The following is a 12,328-nucleotide window of genomic DNA, read 5'->3' on the forward strand; positions in this document are numbered from 1 at the left end:
GGCAGAATTAGGGCGTGACATTTTCTGGTAGATCTTTCTTCTCATTGCTAATGCCAACAGAACCAGTAATGCAAACAGTAGCTTGGTCACTTCAAAGCAATGCCTTCAAATTAGCCATTCCTCCAGGCAGCTGGGCCTCTCTTCACTAAAAACTAGAAAGGAAAAGAAAGGCAGTGCCATCAAACCACATCTTTGTGGAATCTTGGACTGTGGATCCCAAGGTAGACTTGCATTTCAATCTGTACCTGGGCTTGATCAGTGTGGCTCAGGCAAGACCACTTTGAAACCTGAATTCAGTCGAACCCATTCCACTCCGAACCCTAGGCTTAAACCTGTCCATGCAGACCTCCCAGGACTCATTCTGTTATATCAAACATGGCAGAGCCAACTGTTGAAGCTTTAACTGACTGTATCACTTGAGAATGCTGATGGGGCAACCACATGCATGAATGCTTCCCCACACATACAGAAAACTAGTACATCACAGACAAGACTAGGTTAGAGCCCTTCTCCCTGATGCACTAGCTCTCCACATGTAGGGAGCTTAGACATGCCAGTGGATCTAAACTTGCAGTCACTTCTGCGTTTTGAAGAGAGATGGTTTCCAGAGGTTTGTAATACATGCTTTTGAATCAATCAGATCTGTCAAATCTTTAAATGTCTTCAGCGCAGTATAGAAAGGATCGCACAGTACAGACTTCGATAAGACACTGAACAGAAACACAAGGTTAGAATTTTTGTTTCCTCAGCTCATTTTCTCCCTAACCTTCCCCAAACCCCTCACCATCTCTTAGAAAAGTAGACATGCTCAAGATAGAAACTGCAAAAACAAAATGACTGCATTGTGTATTTATTCTCTATCGGTGTCTTCCATATCAAATTTGCCGCATCTACAACCCAAAACACAATTTTTCTTAGCCAAAGCCTAATCGGCTAGCAGAAAAATCAAGTCCTGGCTTTTCTGCTTCATAAATCATCACTCTCCATCACTGACAATAAGGAGTCTGAAATCAGAATGTAGCCGTCAGAGCCATGGATGATGCATGAGGCACTAGGAATACAGCCTCTGCGATTCCCCTTTCCACAGGGCACATGAAAACTTGCTTTTTGTCAGTAACCTAAACAAATGTGACTGGGAAGGCCTGGGGTGGGGGGACACAGCCCAATGCAATACTGCAGCATCATTTTTCTTTAGCTTGTATTGTTGCTATCAGCCTTACTTTAATAATTTACATAGATTACAAATGGAAATTGATATTTTTCTAGCACTGCCATTATTTCATATTACCAGCGTGTTCGCGTATTCTTGAAGTGTCTTTACTGACTAATGGGGAAATTGTCAGAGGTTTGAGTAATGGAAAGAGTTGTTTTGCCCCCAAAAGGAAGAAATATCTTGATGGATTCCAATTTTATATATAAAAAGAATGCTGTAGCATTTATTATGGTTCCTGACAATATTTGGATGTGCATGTGTTTATTTTGGGCTCAAATGGTTATTGTGACCAACATTACTTTTGCTAATTTTGCTGGGCTCATATCGAATTTAAAGACGATGTAATTTGCATTGGCCATTTCCACAAGCAGCTTTATTTATGGGAGAACAGAGCCACACAATGGGAATTTGTAATAGCTTGCAGTGATAGAAAATGTTTCCAATAATTTCTCACATGCAAGGGAGGAGAAAAGCATAGATACGTGAATATGTGAAAAAAAGCATCCCATTTAAAGTCCAAACAGGACATGGTGCACTTTTCTTCAAAAAAAGGATGATCACATTATTACAGGGATGGGTGGCAACCATACCCCAGGACTGAGTTTGGCAGTATTCAAAACAACGAGCTTCAGTACCTCTGACTGTATGAAGAAGCCAAGGCTTACAGATTACAAAACCCATTGAAACCAAGAACCCCAAATGTGGTCATCAAAATCAATGATTCCTTATATTGCATAAATCAAATTATAGAGCTGCAATTACTGAATCATAATCAGCTAATTAGAAGGGATAATGTGGCAATGTGGTCAATGAAGTATCTCAGTATCCCAGTGTACGGTCCACACAGCGCACTGCAAGTTGGTGGCAATCTTCCATCTATTTTAATGATTCTGGATCACACCTTACTCTCTAATACAAGTTAACTGCTTGGAAAATTGTAGCTTCCTTTAACCAAGCAGCAATATTATATTAATACTGAAAGTGGATGACCTCTTTATTTGCAAGCGAAGAGCCACATTTTGAGTAGCCCGATTGATGCTCTGGAAGATGGAGAGGGGAGGGGGGCAGGACACAGAACCACAACAAAGATTTAGCAGCTGGAGTCACACATTATGTGCTGTGCTTTACAAAGAGGCAAAAAGGTCATGTCTAAACTGTGAACTCTTTATCTGTCAAATGCCGAGGGAAAATTAGCCACAGCACCATTAACAAGAGCTATGTCTGAACCTCTAGAAAGCCCAATTGCTATTGTTTATGCGGTTCAGACTCTGTGGGTTTCCACAAGCTAAAAATTGAAGGAGAAGCATTAAAAACCAAAAGCCCAGAGGTAATAGTCTGAAACCAGAAAAGAAATTAGAAATTGATTATTCCCACTAAGGAGCCACAACCAAAGCTCAGCCCAGAATCTAGCCAAGAACATGTGTGAATCGTTACTGCTGCCACCTGGAGTTTTATACACTTGGAGAGCTAACCTTAAGAGCCACTTTTATCTATCAAGCACAATTTTGCTGCAGCTTATTTCAGAAGCAAAATCCCTCCAGGTAGATCGCTCTCCCCCACACCCCGGCTCTTTGAAGTGATTCACACACGCATTAGAACAATATATAATATTCTGCAAATTTCATATCTAATATTGTCAGTTGGGGGACTTATTTGGATTATGCTGCCCTTATGAAAAAATCAATTTATTTCTCATCCTAATTGAATTCTGCTTGATGTAACCTGCGTTCTGGGCACAGAAAAAGAGAAGTATAAAAGTGTGTGGCTATTATTTTGCTTCTCTGGGAGTAGCGAATACAATGGCTTAAAAGAAGTCTGAAATCCTTCAATAGACAGATGGTCTGCCAAGAGTGACTAAAGGAGCCAAAGAATGGGAGAACCTTGCCAGAGACTAAGGGTGGGGAAAGCATCTGTGCTTTTAATATTTGCATGGTGAGACCTAGTTAGCCTTCCAGAACTTCAAAACTGTTCATCACCTGAGCACTTTTTCCTGTGGAAAGGCAAGCGGGGAAATTTGTCTTAGGAGAGGAATAAGAGATTCTTTTTATAAAGAATAGGAATCCTGGGGCATGGGAAGAAGGTGGTAATTGAAGTGTTCTGGTTCAAAGCAGAGATAGATCAGTCCATTTCTGGTCCATGTCACTCACATTCATTCATTCATTCATTCATAAGTCTGTTCTATCCCCTCTTCACATTAATTTAATTTTTAAAAATCTGCATGAAAACCTGCATTTAAATAAGTGTGTGTGTTTGTGTTGTTGTTGTTTAGTCGTTTAGTCATGTCTGACTCTTCGTGACCCCATGGACCAGAGCACGCCAGGCACTCCTGTCTTCCACTGCCTCCCGCAGTTTGGTCAAACTCATGCTGGTAGCTTTGAGAACACTGTCCAACCAGCTCGTCCTCTGTCGTCCCCTTCTCCTTGTGCCCTCAATCTTTCCCAACATCAGGGTCTTTTCCAGGGAGTCTTCTCTTCTCATGAGGTAGCCAAAGTCTTGGAGCCTCAGCTTCACGATCTGTCCTTTCAGTGAGCACTCAGGGCTGATTTCCTTAAGAATGGAGAGGTTTGATCTTCTTGCAGTCCATGGGACTCTCAAGAGTCTCCTCCAGCACCATAATTCAAAAGCATCAATTCTTTGGCGATCGGCCTTCTTTATGGTCCAGCTCCCACTTCCATACATCACTTCTGGGAAAACCATAGCTTTAATTATATGGACCTTTGTTGGCAAGGTGATGTCTCTGCTTTTTAAGATGTGTGTGTATTTGAATGCATATATTTGAATGCATTTCTAAATGTACTTCTCTCAAAAGACACACTTCAAAAACATTTATCTAAAAATATGCATATTTTAAATACATTTTAATAGTTTTTGTTTGAGCCAAGTACATTGCAAAATTCAGAGAAGTGTGAAGTCCAAAAGAAAGCTATGTACAGATTATACTCAGAGACGCAGAGCAGGTCAGTTCATACTGAAATCCGGAAAGAACAAATGCAACAAGAGCCTGCTCTTCCAAATGCACTTGCTTAGGGGCTACCATCATAGATATCCTAAGGCATTTTGGTGTTTGGGACAGGCAATCCAAATAGAAACCTCAGGTTTGTTAAAAGACAGTCAGTGCAGCAAGGGGGTTGCAGCAAGCCCTTTGAGCTTCTTGAAGGAAAGGTGGGATATAAATGTAATATTAAACAAAGATAAAACATAATTATAGACAAAATAATTGACGCTTCGTAGTTGTAACGGCACCTCAAAATTTGCCAACTGAGGACAGGTAAGATCTACCTGCTACTACCCAATGAGAATCAGCCCACAAATCATATTATGATCGAGGGAAAGGAGTATGAAATAACTATATGCATTGTTGACTTCTCATGGTATTTATAATTATATGTGTTTTTTAAATTGTCAGTGTAGACCAGGCACCCCCAACCTTCGGCCCTCCAGATGTTTTGGACTACGATTCCCACCATCCCTGACCACTGGTCCTGTTAGCTAGGGATCATGGGAGTTGTAGGCCAAAACATCTGGAGGGCCGCAGGTTGGGGGTGCCTGGTGTAGACCATAGAAAAAGTTTCATCCTGTGAGAACAATCAAGTGCAAGTCTGAGATGAGTCAAATAATATCTCTGTAGTTTTGTCAGGTATATACTGCAGCTCATACTTGTAATCCCATATTATAAAATTGTGATTCTGTGGCTGGTTTCTAGATCCTACCCTTAAAAAAAAACACACATTTTAAATATGTCTGAAGGGAAATGAAAACACTGTAAATCTGTAAGTTCTGAAATCTCCATACCTTTTGAATTGTTCTGAAGAGATTTCACTACATCCTTCAGATACAAAAAGGTGTTGTTTTCATTTTGTCTGGCCCTTATTTGGTGCTGCTTTCACATCGTATCTGGCTAGCTATTTCTCTTTGCATGGCAAGGGAGAATTGCCTCAGACAAATTAATCATTACTCTGAGTGACTGCTGCAAGGTGAAAGGAGGAGTTTGTTTGTTTGTTTGTTTGTTTTATTAATTATCCTCTTTTAAAATAGCAGAACATAGCAGGAGACAAACTGGAAATGTTAGCCAGGCTGACAGGGCAAAGGATTTCATAAACTCTGGAGTGCAAAATTATCATGCGTGCAAGTGGGTTGATGTTGCACTGACGAAAGAAAGAAAGAAAGAAAGAAAGAAAGAAAGAAAGAAAGAAAGAAAGAAAGAAAGAAAGAAAGCATTTAAAACAGACAGAATGTAGCCCAGGGGTTGGCAAGGTTTACCTCGCCTGGGCCGGTTCACTCCAGCAGAGATGCCTCTGTAGGCCGGATTGCGTGCGAACATGAGTGTGCACGCCCACAATTTCCGGCATCTGCATCTGTGGAGATGCGATTTCCGGCACAACAGAAGCGAGTCCCCATGCCGCGCTGTGCCAGTTTAGTGTAGCACGCGGGGATTCGCTGAGCAGGTGGTTCGGTTTGGGGGTGGCTCGGGGGCCGGTTAGTTGACCCCCGTGGTTATCCCTGATGTAGCCAATAGCTACCTCCTCTTACTCCCAGGCTTTTAGATGTATCCACACAAGTTTCAGGGATTGACTGGATGAGGAAGGGTGGTGGGTCCTCCCCAGGGAGGACACAGAAGATGATGTCTTAGACCCTGGATCATGGTGGTGAGACACTGAAGAGCAACCTGGGGAAGGGACGAGCTGGGAGGTGCTAGAAGCAGGAAGTATGAGTGATCAAGGGGGGTCAGAAGAAGGAGGGCCTTCCAGGACAGAGTTAGAGGCTGAGAGTCACAGTGTGAGCACAGACTCAGACAGAGAGGAGTCAGAGGTTGTCCTTACTACCAAGCAGCAGGGCAGTCCCAGTCCTGCTGGCTCCACCCACTCTGACACCTTGCTTGAAAAGAGACCTGCTGAGACTTTCCCTCTCAACTCATTCCTTTCTTAGACAAGTTCTCTCTCTCAGACTGTCTCCCCCTGCCTAGTGTTACCAAAGAGCACAGACTTGGTGTCAATTTAAGGGTGTCCCATGCTAAGGCTAGCCAGGGTGGTGCCCTCCAGTTGTTGCTGGACAAAACCTGGTCAGCTCCTGCCAACATGGCCAATGGTCAGGGATGACAGGAGTTGTAATTCAACAACATGTGGAGGGCACCACAATGGCAACCACTGCTACAGCATCCTTAAGGCACACCTAAAGCACATGGCTCTTGGGAACTGTAGTTTACTAAGAATGCTGTGAATTATAGGTCTGTGAGGGGGTGAACTAAAGGTCCCAGGATTCTCTGGGGGAAACCATGTGCTTTAAAGGTGTGGTATGGATGTGACAGGAGAAAGTTTCTTCACCATAAAAGTAGAAAGAGTTCAAAACACATTTCTAAGTATCTGAAGCAGCTCCTGTATACAGTTGTATGCACAATTATTAAGTGGTTCTGATTAGGATGGGTATCTGTCTAGAAAAAAGGCGAGTGATCTGCCCACCATTTCAGTGCTTGTTTACTGGTGGAGGTGGGATTAATGAAAGTCAAATTGATTAACTTGGAATAAAACACTGTTATCTTGCATGTCATAATGACTTGTTGGTTCCTGCCTCTCAAAAAATAACACGAGCATTTCTGTGCTTTAAAATATCTGCAGGCCTAACAAGTCCACAACCATATGGCTGATGTGGACAACCAGCTGCTTCTGCTATTCATGTACCCACAGGCAAATACTTTCCCCAGGATATAGGTCTTGGAACACTCATTCACAAGGAGGGCCAGCGCTTGATGGAAATCATGTTTCCACATAATCTCTGTTAGTGCTTAGTGAAAACCATGGTCTTGCGAATCCACAAAAGAATCAAAGCTCTTGAGGGGGAAAGATCCTTGATGTGACACACTCATATTCCAAAACCAGATTGCAGAGTTCTGCAAAATGTAGGGAAGAGCAGCAAACAGAATGTGATTTTAAAAAATAAATCAACAATTTAGGGAACAACATGAACCCTCTAGAAGCCCAGAAGCGGATGTGTCAAGAGTTATGAATTAAGCTTTCCATGTCTGTATGAACAAAGCTGTTGGAGGGAGAAGAAGACACAGTTTACCAAAATGTGATAGCAACAAATAGGAAAAACAATTTTTTTTAAGGCAAAGAAGGGCAGGATCTGAAGTACCTTCTTGATGGTATCCAACATGGATCTCCCTCCTTGCCATGGTTTTGAGTTCTTCCTAATGCACGTCAAGCTAGCCATGCTGTGCCACTTCCGATCCTCCAGCTTCTTATGGAAAGCGTTCGCCAGCAAAAGCACAGTATCATATATGTAGAGGTTGGTAATCTGTCAAAGAGATTTATTATTATTATTAACAAATGAATTGTGAACAGCTAGCACACACATGCAGGCAGAATTCATCTGTGGCTTGTCACAGCTGTCACCACTCAGGCAGTCAGTAGCTTTAAACGCTTGGAAATTGCAGTCTAGGAGGCTGCATATGAGTTAATTCAGCTTGCATTTTTCAGCATAAACATGTCCCAATCCACTGCTGGAAATCCTCTAGTTAATGCTGTGCCAGGACCTGATTTCTCTTAAGTATTCTTCCGTTGTGAAAGAGGTCTCAGTTCTTCTTCTTCTTCTTCATACCCATGGTACTTTAGAATTTCTGAGGGGGTTGAGTTTTGAGCTTGCTGTTATTAGGTGGTTGAGAGTGGTGTGTTTTTCCTTATAGTAAACATTTTTCCAGCATTCTGCAGTCTCCTCCATTGCCTGTACTTCCTAATCTGGAAAAGTCTCATTGGAAGAGTCTTCCCCTGGGCTTTAATTGAGGGTGGGCACCTGGGAAGGCTGCAGAAAACAAATGAAAGAACAGACGCAAGTGCTCTTGGGCCTCCTCAAAAGTGAGGTAAGCACAGGAAAAGCCAGATTCACCCATGTGAATCTCACCAAAATATTCTCTCTCCTATGATAATTTTCAAATGTAATTTCTTTTCTCATTAATTGATGGAGGGTGGTCAGGGAAAAAAAATGTGGGAGAAAATTTTGGCACACCACCACTCTTTATTTCATATTCCCTTATTCCTGGGTACTGTGGTTGGTTAAGGATGCTGAGAGATGTTAGGATAATGCTGTTCCCCTCACAAAAACACAATTCCCAGAGTTCCATGGGAAGAGAGATTGATCATTAAACCATTCTGCAAATTGTAGCTCTCTGAGGGGAATAGGGTTCTCCCTTAACCGACTAGCACCTCCAGGATTCTTGGGGGGAAGTGATGACTGTTTAAAGTAGTGTGATGCTACATTAAATATGTAGTGCAAATGGTGTCTAAGTCATATCTTTGTAAGCACTTAAGAGTGTTAGACTTGGACCAGAGAGCCCAAGGTTCAACTCCCTATTCACCCCTGAAGCTCATTTGCTGACCCTGGGACAATCATTATTTGTCAGCCTAAAATACCTCACTGGGTTGCAATGAGGATAAAATGGAGGGGGATTGTGTCTTAAGCTCCTTTGAAGAAAGGTGGGCTATAAATATAGTAAGTTAAAAAAAATTTAAACTAGCAAATAAAATAATTCATGAATTCTACCAGCCCACCTGCCATGGTACAGCCTAAGGACTGGCTCTTTGTGACAGGGATTCACACAAGTAAGATCAAGTCCATAATGTAGCTGCCTCTCAGTTGCCAATTGTTTATCTTTACCCTCACTTTAATGGCCACTTTGTAATACTATTATTTAAACATGGAAAAATTAACAATCCTTTGGTTAAAGCAATAATTTAATTAATTTTAAAGCTGACAATTTAATTTATTTGAAAATTTTCCTCTTTTAACATATGCTCCTCTCACCTGTCACTGGGAAGGTCATAAATATGGCCTGAGCAATTGAAATACCTGCTTTGTTATGAATTAGCTTTGGCATCTGTCTTTGGAAGGCTTGGCAATAAATCCCTTAAATCAGGGCTTGAAAAAACGTTTAAAACTTCCAGGAAGCAAAGACAATAAGGCTCTAATTGACACATAAAGGCAATAAGACTGCGCTTGGCATATAAATGACATCAGCTTCCATCACCATCATTTCCAAACAAATTGACTTTTCCCCCCTTTTCCTTTTAAATGCAGTGTCTTAACTTTGTATAAGAGGAATACTGAAACACCATCACAGTTTGTATTGATGTATATACTTGTTAATTTAGGAGCAATTTTGCAGTGCATCTATCAACTGTTAATAGGACTCTAGAGAACAGTGATAAGCAGACATTAAACAGATATTTTAAGGCTTTACCAATAGTTCAGGTGAGTACTTATGGCATTTTCAGTCACCAATAATTCATATCCAAGTTAATTTCTGCATCTCCAAACTCTTTTCCTGTGACCTCAGAAGAACACTCTGTTAATGATGGTAACCCCAGAACACACTATATGGTGATTATTGAAAGATTGCTTCATGTATTTATTGCTCTCACACCTAATCAAAACAGGTTTCTTAATGCCTGTATAATTCAACTGAAGGCACTGATTTAATGCACATTTCTCAGAAGCCATAGTGTTCAGCTGAGGGGGAATGAGGGCATGAGCAATAATGACCTTGCTAAGAACCAAAACTATAAAGTTTTTAATATTTGATTTTGGGGGAAATTCAGGAGGAAGGAGAAGCATGTATATGGTCAGTCTTAGGGTGCTCACAAAGCATAATCTGGAGGAGACGGGGGAATGGCACGGAGATTGGCAAAGAATGGAAGGAAGTAGATGTGGTATGAAGTACAGGTACAGAGTTACTGTATTTATTTTGATTTGAAAAATACTGTCCCAGCCTGACTACAGGCCAGAGGCACCCTGGGCAAGGACTGGAGGAAACCACGTGGAACAGAAAATGACAGGTGTCAGGCAGTAAGGCGGCACACTAGGAATATGGAGAGCCAGTTCCAAGCTGCCTAAATAATAGTGCACATTTATAGTCCGTGTAGTTATGACCACTTGGTTTCTGGAAATCAAATGCTTTACCATGATGTTTTGAAAATCATCAGACTCAAACATGCAATAATTCACAAAGGAAAACAGAAATTAAAATGAACTCACAAGTTTAACTGAGTCTATATCCCAATCAGGACCCGCAAATTGATAGCTTAGGGTATACAATCTTCTTCTGGTACACGAGAAGTGGAGGTAGGGGCAGACATTGGTAATATGCTGCCCTGTGTGAGACCATTTGATGCCCTCCTCCCAGCCCTCATTGCACCATTTTAAGCCGTGCTTTGGGAAGGAGGCACAAGGTCCTAAATCTCCCCAATCTCCTTTGCAAGGCCTGGTAAGCACTTGCCCAGCTTTGGGAAGGAGGAAGGAAGGAAGGCTCTAGGACCCCATCAGAGCACTTATAGCTCCTTCCCAAAGCCAGAAGATGCCCTCCTCAGCTGCACATTCGGTGTAACAACACCACTTGCACTGTCTTAAATCCACCTCTGGTGGAGAGACTTCCATTGCTGCAATAACCGACATAGGAGGCGCACGCCTTACCCCAGGGTCTGTCTGGTTAGTGTGCAGCAGGAAAGTGATAAGGTCTACCTAACGGCCTTGCTGGTTCTTAAAACTGACTGGATGAGAGTAAAATTGGTTTGTTGAAATGTTTACACTGTGTCATCACTGTGTCATCACCTTTAACATGTCTGGTCTGAAAGTATCAGTTCACGGCAGTCTTCTCCATACTCGTGCTCCCCCAGATGTTGCTCTGCAACTCCCAGCATTGCTGATCATTGCACACAGTGTTTAGGATTTATTTGTTTTATTTATTCAATGTAAATACCACTTGATTGTAGTAAAACATTTAAGTGATTGACAGAAGTTATAGTCCAACAGCATCTGGAGGGCAGCAGGTTGGGGAAGGCTGATCTAGAGGAACATGGGAAGAACATTTATCAGAAATACAGGCTATCTTGTCAGAGTCCCTTACCTCAAAAGGCAGGGGATTTGAATTATAGAATGGGAATCAATGGTTAGCTCATTTGAAAAGAGAATTAAGATTCTCAAGTGAGATTTACAATCTACAGTGGTACCTCGGGTTAAGAACGTAATTCATTCTGGAGGTCTGTTCTTAACCTGAAACTGTTCTTAACGTGAGGTACCACTTTAGTTAATGAAGCCTCCCGCTGCTGCCGCCACACCACCGTGTGATTTCTGTTCTCATCCTGAAGCAAAGTTCTTAACCTGAGGTACTATTTCTGGGTTAGCAGAGTCTTTAACCTGAAGTGTATGTAACCCAAGGTACCACTGCAGTATGTTTCACCTTTAATTGCTGATTGTTAGCTGTGTGTGGTGTGATATGCCAATGATGTGGCTTGGTATGGAATTGTGAGTCTGAAAAAAAAACACCACTCCCTAAATTTTATTAAAGTTGAAATCAAGGCTAGCCAGAAGGTCCAGACTTCATAAAAGGTTAGCAATAGGTAGGTAGATCACAAATTAAGAACTGAACATTTATGTACAGTGGAACCTCGGGTTACTTACACTTCAGGTTAAAGACTCTGCTAACTCCTGCGGCAGCAGGAGGCCCCATTAGCGAAAGCACGCCTCAGGTTAAGAACAGTTTCAGGTTAAGAACGGACCTCTGGAACAAATTAAGTTCTTAACCCAAGGTACCACTGTACTCAGTTTTGCGCAGATACCTACCCTGAAGAGGCCATTTGGAAATGGTGAGCTTCAAAGCTTTCAAAATAAATGCTGTGATAAGCTTAGCATGATTCAGAGGAAGAAGCTTGTATATGCCAGCATTTTTAAGAAAAATGATAGGAAGATTTCCCCCCTCCTGCACTTCTTGTATAGGGATGAAAGGGTCCTGGTGTAACCCATCAAATTAGAGGACACAATTACACACTCCGTGCTGTGTTCTTACAGCTATGCTGGTGCCAACATTCTCAAATCTTGATTACATGGAGCTTCCCGACTCCTATTGACGGAAAGTGCAGCAAATGACCAATCAAAAGCCACCAAAGAAATATTCTCTGTAACAAATGTCAAAAGGGACGTAGAGCAGTTGGGCAAAGAAATGTGATGAGGTTGTGTCAAATATGAACTGAACACTGATGAAATGAAAGCTAGCCCTGCAGATCTGGCAAAGAGGATAATCAAAAACAGGATTAAAGAGATTAACATGCAGGCAGACATGGATTAGTTTCC

General features: G+C 41.8%; 1 protein-coding gene and 1 long non-coding RNA gene across 8 annotated transcripts in view; one reads left to right on the top strand and one right to left on the bottom strand.

Annotated features, from left to right (window-relative positions):
• Nucleotides 1-12,328, top strand: part of LOC310852974 — a 472,952-nt gene that overhangs the window by 292,722 nt on the left and 167,902 nt on the right. The gene's annotated exons all lie outside the window — the stretch shown is intronic.
• The window catches only part of GRID2 (glutamate ionotropic receptor delta type subunit 2), an 835,972-nt gene that overhangs the window by 274,256 nt on the left and 549,388 nt on the right, over nt 1-12,328 (bottom strand). For all 7 annotated transcript variants that reach the window (XR_014568339.1, XR_014568340.1, XR_014568341.1 and 4 more), the window contains exon 7: nt 7,343-7,504. Coding sequence is in view for 4 of the 7 variants with exons in the window: in XM_083756400.1 (XP_083612526.1) it covers nt 7,343-7,504 (162 nt within the window). In the remaining 3 variants the exon portion in view is untranslated. The remainder of the gene's footprint in view (nt 1-7,342; nt 7,505-12,328) is intronic.

This window comes from Podarcis gaigeae, assembly GCF_964106915.1.
Source record: "Podarcis gaigeae genome assembly, chromosome: 9".
Taxonomy (NCBI): Eukaryota; Metazoa; Chordata; class Lepidosauria; order Squamata; family Lacertidae; genus Podarcis; species Podarcis gaigeae.